The sequence below is a fragment of the Corythoichthys intestinalis genome, chromosome 18, assembly GCF_030265065.1.
Source record: "Corythoichthys intestinalis isolate RoL2023-P3 chromosome 18, ASM3026506v1, whole genome shotgun sequence".
Classification (NCBI taxonomy): Eukaryota; Metazoa; Chordata; class Actinopteri; order Syngnathiformes; family Syngnathidae; genus Corythoichthys; species Corythoichthys intestinalis.
Window position 1 is genome coordinate 17,771,655 of NC_080412.1, and position 18,591 is coordinate 17,790,245.

At 39.9% G+C, this 18,591-nt stretch overlaps 1 protein-coding gene across 2 annotated transcripts in view; it reads left to right on the forward strand.

Annotated features, from left to right (window-relative positions):
* The first annotated feature begins 496 nt into the window (after window positions 1-496).
* kdm6bb (lysine (K)-specific demethylase 6B, b) overlaps window positions 497-18,591 on the forward strand; it is a 39,016-nt gene continuing 20,921 nt past the window's right edge. The window contains exons 1-10 of one of the 2 annotated variants that reach the window (XM_057821145.1): window positions 497-602; window positions 7,232-7,268; window positions 7,872-7,995; window positions 9,093-9,155; window positions 9,457-9,676; window positions 9,776-10,021; window positions 12,393-12,542; window positions 12,624-12,902; window positions 13,301-15,420; window positions 15,500-15,626. In XM_057821145.1, coding sequence (XP_057677128.1) covers window positions 7,877-7,995; window positions 9,093-9,155; window positions 9,457-9,676; window positions 9,776-10,021; window positions 12,393-12,542; window positions 12,624-12,902; window positions 13,301-15,420; window positions 15,500-15,626 — 3,324 coding nt within the window. In that variant the 5' untranslated portion in view covers window positions 497-602; window positions 7,232-7,268; window positions 7,872-7,876. Of the gene's footprint in view, window positions 603-3,414; window positions 3,551-7,231; window positions 7,269-7,871; window positions 7,996-9,092; window positions 9,156-9,456; window positions 9,677-9,775; window positions 10,022-12,392; window positions 12,543-12,623; window positions 12,903-13,300; window positions 15,421-15,499; window positions 15,627-18,591 lie in introns of those variants that run through there. The other variant, XM_057821144.1, reaches the window with a different exon arrangement.

Genomic DNA, 18,591 nt, shown 5'->3' on the forward strand with positions numbered 1-18,591 from the left:
CGTGTAGTAATTGATGTTACCCACTGGGTGGCATTGCAGGTTCATTTGTTGAGCATTTCTGTTGATTGCTGTGAAACTATTGTACAGTACAGTACTCATTACAGTCTATTATAATTTAAGAAGCATCCATTTATACTGTATTGCAGTGTGTTTAAAAGATGTCATTTGGTCGTGTAAAATCATACCAAATGTGAGTGTGATAACCACAAACATTTTACATTACTATTAAATCTGGAGTATTGCTTTACTTCTGTGCCAACAGTTTAATTGATTACAGTAAATCTAATCTGATCATGTTTTATTTCCCGTCATGGAACTACACAAGATACTTACAATGTTGATAACCACACGAACCCAACAGGGGGCAACATACAACACATGCCTGATAAGTGGTCCTCGTTAGTTCTGCACCAAAGATTGCTGATTGGTCCAAATAATCACATGACTTGTAGTAACCCCCAATCGGGGTTGAGCGAATCCAGGCTGTTACTATGGTATTTCAGTGACAGATGCTACCAGTTAGCTTTCCTCTTTGTATGTCACCGTTTTTTTCTGTTTGAGCACTTCACATCGACGCCCAGACAGACAATTTGCGACTCAAGGTGGGTGAAAAGAGACTGAAGGCGACGGGTGGTCCCTGAATGCACAGGGCTAAGTACCTCCCCAGCCCCCACCTTTCCGTAGTTCCTCTGTCATGTGGGTTCAGGAAGCCTTCGCTTCTTTCCATCTGTTGAGTCGGTCAGTAGAAAATGGCCGGATCCATGAATACTACATGAGTACACGAAAACTATTCATGAATTAATAGTAAAAGTCAGCCTCAAACTAAGTAAAAAATGTTTTGTGCCCCCTCTTGGCCAGTTTTGAATGAGACTAACAAATGACAATAAAGATTAATTCTGATCCCATTAGTTTATTACTTCAGTATAGTGTATCATAAAACTATATTGGCTAAAGCACATACTGGACTAGGTGACATGGCCTGAAAATAAAAGCATTTTTTTCTTCACTAAAAACTCAAATTCTAACCCATTATAGGCACTCATTGGTTGCCAATGACAGCGGTAGACGTCCAATCCATTTTCACTGGTAATAAATGTTCATTCACTGCTCCCAGCCAAAATGGACTGGACGTCTCACGTCGTCAATGGCACTGAAAGATGAGCATTCACAGGGCAGTCCTCACAGTTTGAATGAATTGGACGTGGAGATTTAAAAAAACAAATAATATATTGGATGCCTATCCTTGTCAAGGGCAGATGTACTGTAGAACACAGGCAATGAGTTAAATTTCACGCACAAAAAAAAAAAAAAAATCAAGAGTGTTATAGGGGATTACTGTTATTACTGGTATTTATTTACTCATTTTAGATGTGTTTTTATTGACATTCATTTAGAATGAAAAATGATTAATGATTGTGGTACCTCGACATACAATCACTTCGACACACAATGTTTTCGACTTCCGACATACAAATTTGACTCGCCATTTGTTTCTACGTCCGATGACCTGCCCTAAATACGAGGATTTATGACAGCGCCAGTTTCTTAGTTTTCCCGCAAGACGGACGCACGGCGGATTTTCTTCTGAGAGAAATCAACATGGGTTCCAAGAATGTTAGTGCAGATAGTGAAAAAAGGAAAAACTAGACACTTATCACTGAAATGAAGATGGAAATGAAAGAAAAATATTAGCGTGCTGTGCGCATCTGTGAACTGGCCCGACAGTACAGCCGTAGAATGTCGATGATCTCGACAGTCCTCCTCCGACCTACGTTTGCCAGTCTTTATAAGTTAAGTTGACAGTTATTGTGGTAACATCGCCAAACAATCGCCAGCTTCGTCAGGTTTTTAATCATTTATTTCAGAAATTGTGCAACTGCAATTGTTTTTTTTTTTTTAAATAGTCAGTTATTGGTCAACATTTGAAATGTTCAACAAAGTAACCTAAATAAAGTGCAAATACTCTGTCTTAAATATCTTTTCCTCATCTATTTTTGCTGTCAACACCCAAAAACAAAGCAACTAACTATTTCTAATGGAATAACCATCCAATAGCTGGTTGTTAAGTTACTTTTTTTTAAAATTATTTTGGGCAAAAAAAACCCCCAACAAATTACTCAACACATTTAAAAACACACACACATACATATATATATATATATATATGTATATGGCGGAAAACACAGACAAGGCTGAAAAAGCAATTTCTGCTCTTGCACCACTCTTTAAAATAAACTGCTGTATTTTAAGCCAAAAGAACTGTTGTGTTTGATAGAACAATATGTCTCTATGCTGCCATAGCAGATTCATGGTGCATTAAGTCCCCGAACTATTTTTAATTTGTCCGTTTTACCCTGGAAACCCCCGTTTACAGACGTCGCGCAACCGCTTTTGTTTCAACCTAGCCATAAAAAGAAGGTAAGTAATCGTATTTATTATTCGAAATGTATGTCAGTTTTAGGTTTGAATCATTAGTTGATGTCTAATATAGAATTAAAAAAAAAAAACGACTTTAAAAAATTATTCACTCGCATCTTTTAAACTTTAAAACAAATTACGTCACAATGAAAAAAATAGCGTCTGTAAAAAAGTAACGGATATCTACCTCATAACTATCGCTTAATTGTATTTTTTTTTTTTTTTTTTTCGGTACTATCGCATTTTCCCCAATATTTTAGATGATCCAAACAAAGAAAAATTGAAGAAAAATGTTTAAAAGGGTAAATATATGAAAATGAAAATCTCAACTACTCCTTGATGTCTGCGATTTCTGCATCGCGACCCTCGTTATATTACTCTGTTTCACCCATAAAATACCCCAAAAATCCGGCTTTGGTCAGCTGTGATACATCAAGAAGTAAGTATGCGATAACATCTCGTTCAAATCATGGCGTATTTAATTATGCTCATGCGTGCTCTCACCTCGAATTAGGGTTTTGCTGTTTTAAAAAAAAAAGTTTTTTTTTAATGCCCTGCCGTTCAAGATTTTCCTTTCCCCAGAAAATTGAAATTTTAAGCTTTCCAATAACATATAACACATGCATATAATAGTAGGACAATTTTTAAATTTGGCCAAATTGGGGGTCCCAGAGCTGAACTTTAAGTCACCTGAGTGTTTTCCGCCATATACATCGGCAATTTAAAAAATCAAATTATTTCGGACAATCAATTTATCGCCCAGGCCTATTATACGTAGACGCGTAGAATTCTATTTCTCTGTGCTGGTTGTGGCCCAAGTTAGACACGCACACAAATACATGCACGCTTTAAAATTTAAAGGGCCCCTCTACGCCCCTCCTCTATCCTCTTGCACACTACACTACTAGATCACACATTCTCTCCTCTGATTGGGTCATACTGTGATTGGCGGCTTTTAGACCCGCCTTCTTCGGGCTGATCTGTTGGCCCTAACATCTGAGATCGGATTGGAAACAGGAAGAGGACTTGAGGGGGGAGAATAGAGACGGTGGAGAGGATCGGGTGAGACAAGGTGGAGGATAAGGGGTGCAGAGGGGTGTGTGTGGACCAAAAGACGGAAGACAAATAAGAGGTAAAAGTCGACTGCTGACCGGCAACTTAATTGTTTTCGAATTGCCTCCACCTCCGTCGAAAGACGCAGCTTAGGTTGTGGCTCGTAGTAGCGCTATGCGTACGCATACAAGTGTATCTGCATTCGTGCATTGCGATTTACAGTCGTTTTCCCGCTTGCACTTTGCTTACACCAGTTTCATCTGGTCTGTCTTTTGCGTGTGATTGTCATTTGTGCTTGCAAATACTGCAGTGTGCTTGCAGATTCAACGCACACATGCAATTGTCAAAAGCAGATTTAAAAGAACAGTGTTTCTTTTCTCCATGATTATTACGGGTGCTCAGTGCTGAACTATGTCAGCTTTTAACTGCTCAACTGTTGAATATTTTTTTGTAGTACAGTTATGAAAAGCCACCATGTAAAACAGTGCGATAAGATTGATAGACATGTCTATCAATCTCTTGCTATCAATCTAATGCCTTCTTGCATGCCACCTCTCCGATGTGGACACACAAACACATGCACGTGTGCATCCTGCAATGAACCCTTTACCCTGTGTCATTGTCTGGTGTATATACAGTATTGCACTGTTAGCAAAAGACAACCCTCCTTCTCGCTCTTGACCTTGCCTTGGTACATTCCAGTACCCCTCGGAGAGACGTGCTTTATGGAGCATACACCGGGAGAGGCTGCCATTATAGAAGGGGATACAGCAGAGGGAGGGAAGCAAGCCTGCTGGTTATTTTTAGTAATGGCATTGATATTCGGCTCCTACTGTACATTCTCCCCCTTGGCTGACATGCTTTTTTGTGTGTGTATCTAAGACGAAATACAGTGTGTGATATCCAGAGCGGGCTATCTGTCTCGTCCATGTCAATGCTGACTGTTGCAGCTTCTTGCCATGTCTCCATCTGTTCTCTTCGTGTCTGCTTCTTTTGTTAGCAAGTCTAGAAGTCACTGGAGACGGTCCTAGTCTGGTGCAGCCCATCCTTCCTTTTATGGTATTGGATCGCTGTTAGCCTTCCAGCATGCACACACATGCACAATTGCACACATTGAGTCTCAGCAAGAGATGCAGTGTTTCACTGCAACAAGCGAGCATTGTCAGACTGAGAGGCTTGCAAGAATTGTTTCATTAGGAATGGATGAGCATAGACAATTATATAGATCAGCGCAAACCCGTTCAGGCAATTTGATTGTCCTCAATCACCTTACTCATATTACCTCACCTTACCTCTCTTTCAAAATTACCCAGTCTTCCCTCCTAGTGTTAGGCCTCACTATCAACTTTGGCTAAATTATCAGTGGTTGCCAGGGATACAAGGACACACTGTGCTAGAGGAAAGGGGAGGGTGAGGAGTTGAGATAGCTATAAAGAGGAGTTAGGAGGGGCTGTGTTAGCAGGTATCCTGACCGAAAGAGAACCTTCCTTAATCGAGTTATGATTATTACAGAGGCAATAAAGGCAGAGTCACATGGAGGAGCATTGTCCACCTGTCCAAGACTACCACCACATCCGTCTGCCCTTATTCTTTGTTTAAATCAAAATCAAATATTTAACAATGCAGATTGTTGCGGACTCGTGATGCAGAAGGAGCCATTGCACTATATTTGGCACAATAACAACAACTGACAATGGTGTTTCCTCATTCTAGCTGATGTCTTTGCCAGATAATAAAGGGGTGTAAAGCATGTCTATTTAAAGATTCAGTAGTTCAGACTGTATTGTATGTATGCTATTTTGGACTAAATGTCTGAATTACTGTCCAGGCACTCTTTTTAACACTGCCACAGGAAGGTACATTTGCTGAATATGAAGTTCCGACAATTTGAAGCTGTAATTTGTCATTTCATTTAGGGGTAATTAAAATCGGTTCACCGGTATGAAGCAATATTGTCAATCACAACAATAAACATTTGTATGTCTCGAGTTGGCAAATAACAATGTATATTACTGTCTTAAAAGTGCATCCAGTTGTAAGACAAATATTAGGATTACATTTCTGTCTGCCCAGCTATAATGACAGAGAGCGATGACTGTATTTCCCTTGTGATGGCAGACAAGGAACGTGGCTTGGACAGCAAAGTGTTCCAAGTAATTATTTTATTTTAGAAACTATCCATGTTTTGCACATTGATTTCACATATCATACAGTGCAATGTACTCCTCAATGCTGACTCTACTGTTTTCAATGTGGTTTCCTACTCAGGGTTATTCTACACTTCTTTCCTAACATAACCCCTTTATGCACGTGATGTCATTTGGGCCTCTGAGCTACATTCCAGATGTATGGAGTTAACCCTGCACAGATGGGTTTAATATTGGTTGCACACACAACGCTGTTGTGTTGAGGCAAACTGGAGCTGACGGTCAACTCCTCCTGCATCTCTGTAACAGGAGTGTGCATTCCACCGTGCAATAGTGAGACTGTGTATGTAGTTTAAAGTGTGCTAAGATGGGTTTTCCTTATCTGAGAACCAATAAATCTCGTAAAAGTGGAAAACTAGTTGTTATGATGTAAGGCTATGTTGTCTTTTACTAATAAAGTATGTCTAGGATTGCCCACTTTCTAAGTTGATGTTATTCTCGGGCATGATGAAAAAATGATGTACATAAATGTAATAAAATGCAATTAAACCTTAGATACACGAGTGACTGAAGTGACAATGTTCCATAAGTGGGTCAAAAATGACCCACACGCATTTTCTATGAAATCCAATGGGAACCTTTGATTTTTGTCAAATGCAGTTTTAAGGAATAAATTATCTGGGGACCACAGAGATTATATCATAAATGTCTTATTTATTCGCCCCTCTCAGTCCAAATAGATTGGACCTCTAACGCTGTCAATGGCAGCCATCAAGTTCAATGAGTGCCCTAGAAAGGGTTTTACAAAGAGGATTAGAGTGCCTTTTTCATACAGCAGCCATTTGTATCACACTACATTGCATGTCATGGAGTCATAATTACATGTAGGAGGTAATATATTACCAAATTGTGGATGCCTGTTGTGCCCTGTTTCTTCCCTGAGAATAAATCTAAATGAAATGGTCTTTACATGGCCTAAAGCCAAAGCAGTAAAACATGTCTGGCTTTCAGTTGCTGTAGCAACTGGGTAGAAATTGACTCTTGAAGAGCTTCCTCACTTACCTCATTGCACATATACAGTGAGGCTTTTAAAAGTGTGGCTGTACAACATTCTATAAGCCCACATGGAAAAAGCTTAACCACAGGAGAAATTGCCTACACGTTTTACAGCTGTTTATGAAAGCATACTCGCAGACAGCCACAACTCGTACAGCTGTCGTGTAGTCAGATCTTTTTCAAGTTGTCAGCAATAATGACTAGCTGAACTCATTCACTGCCAATTTAGGTCACAGAGTATGTGTTGTGATAATTAGTAAAAGAGGGAGAATGATATCGAAAACACCTATTGACTGCAATAGATGTCCAATCCTTTTCAACTGGGTGGGGCTGTAAGCGATCATTTTGCTTGTCCTTTGTTGTGAAAGTTAAGTTCTTTACCATCTGTCATGATTTTTATTGCTGAAAAACTGCTGACTTTGATTGTACACATATATAAGTTCAGCAAAATATGCAACCATAGAAATTGGTGAGGGGAAATGCAGATATCAAATGTTTAAGAACAAAACCTTTTTCTCCATATACGTACCACTGAATCGTGTGTCTCGTCTGTTCAGGTGTGAAGTGGAGGGCCTCCTGAACAAAAACAGACTGGTAATCACTTTTTTTTTTTTTAAAGTGCCTTGTGTGTGCCGTTGGTATTTTTAAAAATTTCCAGAGATGTTTGGTAACACTTTATTTGACTGTGGCTTCATGAGACCGTCATAATTATGACATGACAATGTCATGAGCATTAATGAATGCCTATGACGGATGTCGTTAATTGTCATCCGGCAAATTTTGAACTAATTTATGTCAAATCCGCATCTTTTAGATCTATTCAAAAGTAACATAATTTACCAGATGACACTTAATGACATCTGTCATAAGCATTCATTAATGCTCATAAGTCATGACAGTGTCATGTCATAATTATGACGCCACTGTCAAATGAAGTGTTACCAGATGTTTTAACCTAATCAAATTACTGCATGCATCATATTCTCTTGAAATGCTAATATTTTCATTTTTTAGGTAATGACATTCATTTAAAGTTGCCCCCTAAATTTTCCCTTTACAAAAAAAAAAAGATTTTCATTGGCACTGTTCGAAGGGTATATGTTTTTAAAATGAAAACTTGCTTAATCCAGTACTCATCTCACTGATATATCATACAAATCATGTTGAATTTAAATCATAACTTAATTTTTTTTGCAGGCTGCATGTATCACCCGGCAGAGCTGTACTCTGGCCGTAAAACATGGCACTCCTACCAAGATGGAGGACCGAACAGAGGTCAATGGGCTCCGCTAAACAATCGGCCTTGGACTCAATCACAAAGGTCAGCTTCAGCATAATATGACGCATATATATTAAATCAATAAACAGAAAATCTTAAATTTAAGGATTTTTTTTTTTTTTTTTTAAGTTCAATAATGGATTTTATGCAGATACAATATGCAACCATGTTTGTTATAGTTTAGTTTTCTATATACAAATGTGGCAACGTTTTTGACACATTTTCCCTTATGCAAGTTAAAAACATAAGGCTTTAAAAGTTACCCAGCAGGTGTAACACTAGAAAAGCCTCTTTGGTGGTGACTGAAGAGTGGGACTGATGCAGGCTGATTAACTGTGATGAGTACATTCAAGAAGAAGCACTCTAACCCAGCTGCCTGCAGCTGGGTATGTGCCATTTAACAATGGGTGAATGATCCCACAGCATCTTTTCCTACCACTGACAATACTAGCGAACTGGTGTATTTTCACAGAAAAATTGGTTAGAACAATTTTGTCTGATTGGATGCGTCTTACTGTAACAAATCAGTCCAACATTATTGTATGCCAATAATTTCATTTTCATTAGAATCAGTTCATACAGGAAAAAGTACATGAGATGCAAACCTATACTGTTAAAATATATATACTGTACATAAGATTAGAAATTTGGAGGTTTATATGATCAATTGATGATGATGTGATTTGTTTTTTTTGTAATTGGTATTTGGACTCATCATGATGAATGATGATGAACACGCGTCCATTTGTCCTTCTGAGTCAAAATGAACTGGACGTCAAATGCCATCAGTGGCAGCCAATGAGTTCACGGAGTTCCCTATAAAGGGTTAAGCTCATGTCTGTGTCTTTTATTCTTATTGTCTCCCTAAAAAAATGATAAGAGAGGGGGAAAAAATCATGAATCGAAATTTTGGTGGAAAAAAAAAAAAAATAGCCCATGTCACCCAGGTTTAGTATGTATACTGTACATGAAATGGTGGCGGCAGTTATGTCTGGATTTATACCTTACACAAAACAACAGCTGGATACTTGGTGGTGGCTTATTTACAGTACATCTACTTTATTTTCATGCCATCTGTTTTAACCTGCTGACTGAGCAAGTATTATTATTTTATTACTTATATCTGTGTATTGCCACAGATGCAACGGAGGACGCATTCCATCCGATCATCCCATCTCACCAACAAGTCGTCAGTATAACAGGTGAAGATTAAAATACAGACAATTGAGCACTAATGCGTGGCTAATTTGCGGGTAATCATGTACGTAACAGCTATTGTAAACATTGTTTAAAACAATTCAAATATTGTTACAAAAATACAGAAGTATTTTATATTGAATGGCTCCACTGTTGGCGTAAAAAACAGAAAAGTTTGGTGAGTGTGTGTTCCATTGTGCAGTGTGGTAATTTGTGTTTAAAAGGCCCTTTTCAACAGTGATTGTTGATTTTATGATGATTATCCTAAATTCGTCCAACACCATGCCAATCTGTTTCTTTGCCAAGGGGGGAACGGACAGTTCACTATGCCCAAGACAAGGGTTCGTCTAAGGGGAACAGGCAGGCTCCACATGTGTGGAATGATAAAGAAAAGCCATTTGAGGCCCAGAAGTGGCATCCCAATTCCATGCGCTCATTCCACAACCGAGCTGGCACCAACAATGGTTACCCAACAAGACCAGGACAACGCTACACAAACTGGGACAGCAATGTCAGCAACTCTTTGGTGAGGCCTTTAGAAGGGGGTGTGAATGAAAGAAGTAAATGTTGTTAGTTCACTTGAGATTTTGATGCAAAACTGTGATGTTTCTCATCTTGGCTCTAGCATGGGAGTCCTCGCCTGCCCCGTAACAACAGACAGCTTCACTCCCCTCCTGAAAGATGGGCTCCCTCAGACTATCACAGAAACTTCCCTAGTCGAATGATAAATGACAGACCTGGACCCTGGAAACGGCCAGCATCTCAACACCGCCAAGACCAAATGCACCAGCAGTGTTTACCCCCACAGCACCAGTCATCAACAAGAGATGAGTGTCCAGCCAAGCGGAGCCGAGACTCGGTTCTTGATCAGGTATATGCACTGAAAAAAATGCCACTTTGAAAAAATAAATAAATCTGCCAATGGAAAAAGTGAAAACTGTCAAAATAAGCCTTTATACCTTACTGAAATTATACTTTTTAAGGAATTGTTACTAGTGTGGTACTGATAATATTTTTTGGCTCCCAATACCAATTTCGATACCTGGCTGTGAAATATCCAGGGGTGAAAGTGGGCCAGAACGGCGTTCTGGCGTGAGTTTCGGAGCCGGAAAACCGTTCCAGCATACGGTGCTTTACTCCTGAAAATATGACTGCAACTGTCAAAACCCTATATTAAAAAAAAAACCTGCCACGCTGCCACACACGCATCTCATCGCCAAGAAGAACACAATCTACCTATGTTAGATTTACATAAGCGTTGACAACACGCATAATAAAGTGGTTGTGTAGCGTCAACCATTTCCACCGATATTTATTATTTATTCCACGGACGGCACGGAGCTTCCCCAGCTGCTGCATTTAATTGAGTCTGACGAGTCGGGTCACTGCCTTGAACTCAGTTGTCCGTTCAATTGGCTGACATACTTGTGTTGTCTATCTTATTGTTTTAATAAGAATATGAGGCATTGTAATCACGCTGGCTTGTTTCATAACCACTTTCGGTTTCACCCGCACCAGTTGCACAGTATAGACTAAACTTCCTTCAACACAGCATCATGTGACTCAATGAGTAATCACACTGCATGCTGCACTCCTCCTTACATCACAATACTGACATGTGATCAGCAGAGATGGTTAGCTCTGATTGGTTCAATGTTTTCATGAAACAGCAAAAAAAGAAAACGACAAAATTGTTCTTTTTCTTCTTGCTTGTTGAATTGATGCGATAAAAAAAGGGAAATGCAACAGAAAATTGATCAGCTCTTTAAGATAAAGGAAAGTGTTGAAGAGGCATGTATATTTTAACCTACTATTTAATTTCCTTAATTTGCTGCTTAGAATAACTGGTTTTTGCTCACTTTACACCAAATGAGTTTTTAAAGCTGTTTTTTAAAGATTAAATATAATATGTTCATTCATTCATTTTCCATGCCACTTTTTATTGTTTAAAATAGGTCTGTTAAGCTTATTTTCAGTTTAATGAAAGCCTAGCCATTTTTCTTATTTCAGGAAACCTAAGTGAGTAAAATTTACTTGAAGCACTGGCAGATAATTTCACTATTTCTGGTAGATTTCCAATGAAAACAAGGGAATTTAACTAGTTTTAAAGAGGTGTGTTTTTGCATTGTGGTATTCATTTACAATTAGCTTGGGTTTTAAGATACTAGCCTGGCAAGCTAGCCTGACTTTTCCATGTACAAGATACAGTGGTACCTTTACAGACGAAGTTGATTCGTTCCAGTACCTCATTTGTAAGTCGAAATGGTCGTTTGTCGAACAGGATTTTCCCATAAGAATACATTATAATTCCATTAATTAATTCCACAGCCCGAAAACCTTGACTAAATCCTTAATTAATACTCCTGTTACTATTGCAAATAGCAATTACAAAGAGCAAAACAAATAAATCATGAATAAAAATGAGAATAATAATATAAAAATAGTAATAATAGTGATAATACCTGTAATAAAGTAACGAATTGGGCTCTAATGTCGCGGATGTATTTTGGATGGTGTACCTGAACGCACCGTGTGGCTGACGACAGAGTGAAAGAGAGTGCATTAGTTTTTACTTTCACTCATGTGTTTTGTTGTTGGGCATCAGCTGCGGGGGACAGTAGGCATGTTGTATTGCACAAGTTCTGAAATAAATGATTAAAAACCTGACGGAGCTGGCGATTTCTTTGGTGATGTTACAGTAATAGTAATTGTCACCTTAACTTATAAAGACTGGCGTACGGAGGAGGAACAGTGAGATCGTAGACATTCTACGGCTGTATTGTCGAGCCAGTTCACGGACGCGGGCACCAGGCTCATATTTTGCTATCATTTCCATCTTCATTTCAGTCCTCTTTTTTTTTTTTCACCACCTGCACTATCACTGTTCGAGCCCATGTTGATTTCTCTCACAAGAAAATCTGCCGTACGTCCGTCTTGCGGTTAAAACAAGACACCGCCGGGCTGTCATAAATCGTCGGATTTCGAGCATGTCGTCAGATGTAGAAACAAATGGCGAATCAAATTTTACATCGGATGTCGAATAGATCGTGTTTTGAAGCGATCGTATGTCAAGGTACCACTGTACTATATATGGCAAGTCAGTCTGATCTCTGGTTGCGGTTGGATTTCAAAATATAGCCTAGACGTGGGGCTAACAAGCACAGAATCTGAAAGAACCAATCGCAGAAGCACGGCTGTGACGTCAACACCATGCGACTCATGTATCCTTCTTCCTTGTGTAGTCACCTCATCCTGGATCAAGGCATGTAATCGGCCATATGTCATCTCCACCTCGCCATCCCCGTTGTAATCAAGATGACTGGAAGACGTCTCATGACAAGGCAGGTCCTAGCCACCCCTCTGAACACAGGACCTCAACACCACAGCAACAGGTACACTCGCGTATTTAATTCATAAACTCTTTCAATACCATTGGGGTAATTTTTTGTATTAAATTATTTTGTTCTTGACAGGAGACCTCGAAATCCCGCGCTGGAGGACATAGCTTTTGCAACAGTGACCCAACATGTCAGAACCAGGGTTGCAGCAGCAGGGCTTCACATCTTGGAAACAGTTCTGGAAAAATGTCTTCACCAGCAGAACACACCCGTGTGCCTTACAGCCACCAAAATCCTCATTACCAACATCAGCGGCACACTCGCCACCTCAGAGCTGAACAGCACAAACCTCTGACATACCGCCTTGAGAAAGAGGAAGAGGACTCAAGAAATCATCTCCACAAGCAAAGCACAGTATGAAATTCCTTGATTTAAAATGTTAGAATAATAGTAAATGTTTGTAATAAGCTGTCATAATTTATCATTTGTTGTATGATTGTGCTTGGTAAGACAGTATACAGATTTATATGGTTGTTTAGTATTGATCAACTTGTTTGGCCCATTAAAATGCCTTATTTTAACTTAATTAAGCCCTTCTTGCCTGAATTTAGCAAAGCAGTACATAAAACTTTGGAAGAATACAAAAGTACATAAAAATAGCATTAATAAAAGAACATTTTATAACAGATAGAACAATTTGCAAATCAGAACTTCTTCACTTGTAGATTTTTGGTAATCACTAAATGTCTAAATACTTTAGTCTTTTTAATGTGTCCTAATTAAAGATCTATATTTATACATTTACTCCGCAGGAAATTCAACGCAAGATAAGAGGCATTTCAGGAGAATCAGCCACCTACAAGTCTTTTGCAGAAGAGTCGTTGCACTATTCCTCCCTTCATTCAAAGCATTCTGATCACAGTCCACGTATTAGTCCTTCATTACACAAAGCAGCCAAGAGCAGTCAACAATGTAACTCTGGCCACAGTGGGCAACCCAAAGTCCAGGGCAGCCCCACTCACAAAGCAAGGTGCTCACCCTCGATCTCATCTCATACAACCCCAACAGGTCCAAAATCCAAGTTTTCAGATGTCAAATACAAGAAGACCTCACATCTTTTCTGCTCATCTCCGCGTGGCAAGTCAAGAATAAACAAGTCGGAAAAGGACTCGGATCCCAAGAGAACAGCTGGGTGCTTAGCAGACAAACTGGTGAAAAGGGAGAGAAGGGACGATATCAAGAAGGCTGACGAAAGAAAAAAACGGAGGGATGATTTCAAGAAGGCTGAAGAAAGAAAAAAGCGGAAGAAAAAAGAACGAAAAATGGGTGAGAAAAAAAAGAAAAGGGATAAGTCGACAAAAAAGAAAAGGCTGAATGCGAAATCAACAAAAATGGAAACTTTAGTAGAGGAGCATCTTTCTATTGGTGGATCTTTTTCTCCACGAGCGTTGCCCCCACAAGAGCGAGGACGCTCAGTCGAAACAAAAAACAGCTCTAACCCAAACAGAAAAGACCCCTCCACAATCTCATCTCAGTCACAAAAAGGACCAAAAGCAAAAACTAATGATACACCCCCTTCCCTTTTGTATGAAGATTTAGAACCTCTCAGCACAGCCTGTTCTCAGATGACTGGGCACGAAAAGGAGCAAAGAGTGCAACTCCATGCCCCAGATCTCCAGCCTGTGGGTGTGATTGGAAATGGAGAAGTGGGAGACAACCTTGCAAACACTCCTCCTGTACTCAGCTGGCAAGGCTCACCGATATCAGATGTGGGAGAGGATGAAGACGAGCTAGAAAATGGAATGATAAGCAGACCTGTCCTCCAGCCCAGTCCCACTCAGTGTTTTTCTCCTCCGCCCTTGGAAGGCGAGACTATGGATGACGTCGTGAAGGAATCTGCAAAATGTCAACTGGCGGATTGTTTGGAACCCTCTGATTCTTCAAGTACATCTAAACATTTTCTTAAAGACGAGAAGGAAGAATTTCCAGAAAAGTCCACTTCTCCATATAGAGCAGGTTTGGAGGATGTCTTCAAGAGTCTGGCCAATTTTCTCACTGGCCAGAGGGCAACATGTCGAGGAGGTCCCTTTGGGGGTTCTCCTACTTTGAACGCTAACGGGATTAAGTTTGCCTCCTCTCTTGCTCTGGGACCAGATATTAACTGTCACCAGCACCAAGCCCAGTCGCAGCCAGCTTCATCTCCAGAATCGAATAATCAGTGTGATTCTCATTTAGAGCTGCAAACTGAGACAGAGCATTGCGAGCCTATCACAGACACCTCCAGAACAGACGAGCCTGATGTGAATCTTAAAGAGATACGAGACGTTAAGGATGAATACATCCAAACTGAAAAAGAGGTCTCTCTTTTGGACCACTCACTCAGTGCCGAGCTGAGACTGACTACCACCCACACTACCTCGTTAAGCCACCTTCTTGTTTCCAGCAAAGACGAACAGCTAAAGAGCGAGGGGAACGATCACAAAGCAAGTGTGAAAATTAAGATAAAGAAGGAGAAACAGACTGTTATCCCCAAAAATAAACACAGAAATAAAGAACAAAAATCACCTCCAGGTAAAGATTTGCAGAAAAAGAGAGTGAAACATAAAAACACAAAAGTCATCACAAAGAAAAAGGATGATGTCGGCGTGCTTGCAAGTATTGTATCATCAGAAGTCGGGACTTCTGTGACTAAAAGTGCATTCTTAACCACATCCAAAATATGCACCAGCACAGCCAGTCAACTTCCTTGTACACCGCCAGCTTCTCATGACCCATTCAAGCTCAAACTGCTGTCCATGGGCTTTACCAAGGAACTGAAGGTCCACTTGGTTAAGATGGAGATTCATGATACAGCAGAGGTTGATGAGCAAACAATCCCACTTTGTCAGATCAGTATTCAAAACACAGCTGCTGAAGTGGTCAGAGCTTGCAAGTAAGTTTACCCATAAATAACACTGTTAGTCCAATTTCAAAAAATTTTTTACAGGCTGTGCTTTCTGTTTCTATCACAGGGTGGCACAGATCAAGGAGAAATTTAAAGAATCGTACCTGCTTCCTTCTTTTTCTGTAAAGCCTAACATTGCCATCCAGATTCCTATTCCTAGAGAAAAGCTCAACCCTCCTACACCAAGCATCTATGTGAGTCCACATAAGTGGAGAACAAATCATTTCATGTTTGCTAGTGTTAGACATTGATTATTAGTATTAGGAGTGGCAAACTTTTTATTTTTTTGCACTGTCGTTTTCAATCAAAAACTTTTGTCTTTCTCACAAAATATGAGAACATTTAAAAGTGCGTACGACAGGATAAAAAAAAGTCTTTAACATTTTTATGTGAATTAGAATCATATTTCGATTTGACTATATACAACAATTTGGCAAAGCGCAAATGACGCGAAATTAGTCTTATTATCCGCTGTTTAGCCACGCCTACCATTATAGGGCTCTAGCGCCCCCAACAGGAGGTTGACATCGGCAGGGTGATGGTTTCATCTGATTTAGAATTCAGCCCATTGAGGGGGAATTATTGAGAACGATGAAAATCAGACGAAGAGAGCCGCAAAATGTTATCGTTTCAGTCTCTACTCCAATATTTTTACAGGATATTTTTATCAAAGTATTTTTCCCCAGTTGCTAAATAAATGGTATTGTCATGACAAATAACAATCTTGTGCTAAATGGAATATGAAATAATAAAAATGCATTTATTCAGTACGACATGGCAAAATTACTCCATAATGGTCAAAACTGCCGGCTTCACCTTTACCGTCGCACCTCCTGAACAATATGTTATGCCACCGTAGTTAGTCAGGCTTTTGTCATTTCCGTGCCCCGGCTTCGGAGAATATAAACAAACCAAGGGCGTGACAGCTAGCCGACATGCTAACCCGAACCAAGTGACGTCTCAAAGTCTTATTTGCGCTTTTCGAAGCGAAAAATCACACAAAACTAGCCCAGATCATGTCACACGGCGACGGGGTTGTCGATTGCCTTCGCCGATCGCCAAACCGCCCAGCGGCGAGCAAGTTAAAGCTCGTTCCCCTGCTACGGACAGGAGAGCTCGCCGAGGAAGCAGCTGGAGAGTACCGCCGGACAAATCGGCTGACGCTGGAGGAGCGTGTAGCAATACGAATATGGCGTAAAATAATGCTTTACTACACGGCAAAAGAGCGGCGTGCAGTTGTTGTGCAGCTAATATGGCAGGATGTGTCCGAGGAGAACTTTTCTACATGTCCGTCCATGATAGTAAATAGTAATAGTAAATGATAGTAAATAAGTAAATAGTGCTTTATTTAAAGAAAGTTTGAAGTGTTTACATTGTAATCGCTGTATTCGCGACAAGCCGCCGGTCGTCGACCGAGTGGCATTTTCGGTGGCCAATCAGTCACAAAATGCAGGCCACCTCTGTATTAAAACGTGTGACATGATCCCAGCATTTGACGTAATACAAAATACAGTGATACCTCAGCTCACGAACATAATTGGTTCCCAGAAAGTGTGTGTAAGGCGAAAAGTTCGTCTTCCGAACATTTATTTCCCATAAGAAACCATTAAAATGAGAATAATCCGCTCCCAGGTCCCCATAAAACATAATTTTCTACTAAATAAGCCTTAAAACTACACAAAAATATACCTTATTTTCTTTAATGTCTTCTTAGGCTTAACACTAGCCTGTGGTGGGGTCTTTTTCGGTCCCATAATAGCAAAAGTACACTCAATATGGTCCAAAATGTCTATCAAACACAAACCACGTCCGCACTCAACGAAAGGGAGGGGACGAACTGGGACGCCGTGAGCGTGCGTCAGCTTCTCGTGGCGCTGTTCGACCGCGTGGTTTGGTTCGTCCGCCGAAAACTAGTTCGTCAGCAGAGACTATATGCTCGCGAATTTAATGTTCTTGAGGCGAAAAGTTCATGAGCTTAAGCGTTCGTGAGCTGAGGTATCACTGTACGATGTTTACTCACTTCATCATAAGTCCAGTGATCCCACAGCAGTAGGGCTTGTTATGGCCAATATCCGCAGTGAACGGGAACCTTTTGAAACCCAAAAAGGCTCGCACGCCTCTCCCTGGTGCAGCAACAATTTTCTGCAGCCGTTTGGCTGGCGTGATGCGAAAAATAAACGAATTAATCCGCAAAGTAAGCTGATTCCACAGTCCATCTGCATGCTATAAAGCAATGCTGTATTGTGAGATGCTGACTCGGGTGACGTCACATTCGCGTTTGTCCTAAACCCGAGACTGAAGCTGGAAGTTAGCCCTTTATTGTCATTATACAGTTAAAAAACAGCTTTTTACGTTGAAAATTCTTGTGAATAAATGCTTAAATCACAGAAATTTTTAAAGATATGAACGTAAAACAGTCTAGATTCATGGTTAAAAGCAAAAAAACGGGCAGTTATCCTTTATTTTACGTAAAAATGTCGAAGTATGTTGCTAGTTTGTTAGCCAATGTGGCAGCCGCCTTAGCAAAACAAAGAGCTTTTTACGTTGAAAATTCTTGCGAATAAATGCTTAAATCTCGGAATTTCTATAGATCTGAATGTAAAACAGTGTAGATTCTTTTTTAAAAGCAAAACCCCGGGGAGTTATCATTTATTTTACGTAAATATTTTGAAGTATGACGCCAATGCCGTAGCGGCTAATTTCTCAAATTGATTTTTTTTTCATTTTCGTTTAACGTTTCAAAATGCTTGCATGGGACGAAAAATATCATAATTACCTCTTATCCTCGAACAAATCCCTCCTGAGACAATCCTTCCTGTTTCTATGCGGTACAGCTTTTGTAGTTTTTTAACCTAAATTCAGCGTTAGATCAATGCGTGTTTGAGAATAACTGCACTTTATGCTGGGTGTGGGCAGGCCCCCTACACGAAGGCGTGGCGCAGTGTCTGGGAGAAGTGACCCATCAATATAGTAGTACAATGAAGTCTATGTGCATGAAAAGAGAAATGCAAAACCCGCTGTTCCACACCTGGCACTCTCATAAGTTCAGTAACAGCATCAGCATGTAAAACGCAACCGTCACATTAGAACCCGATTTGTTACATTAATATATTATTATTATTACCTGTATTTTATTATTATTATTCCGATTTGTATTTA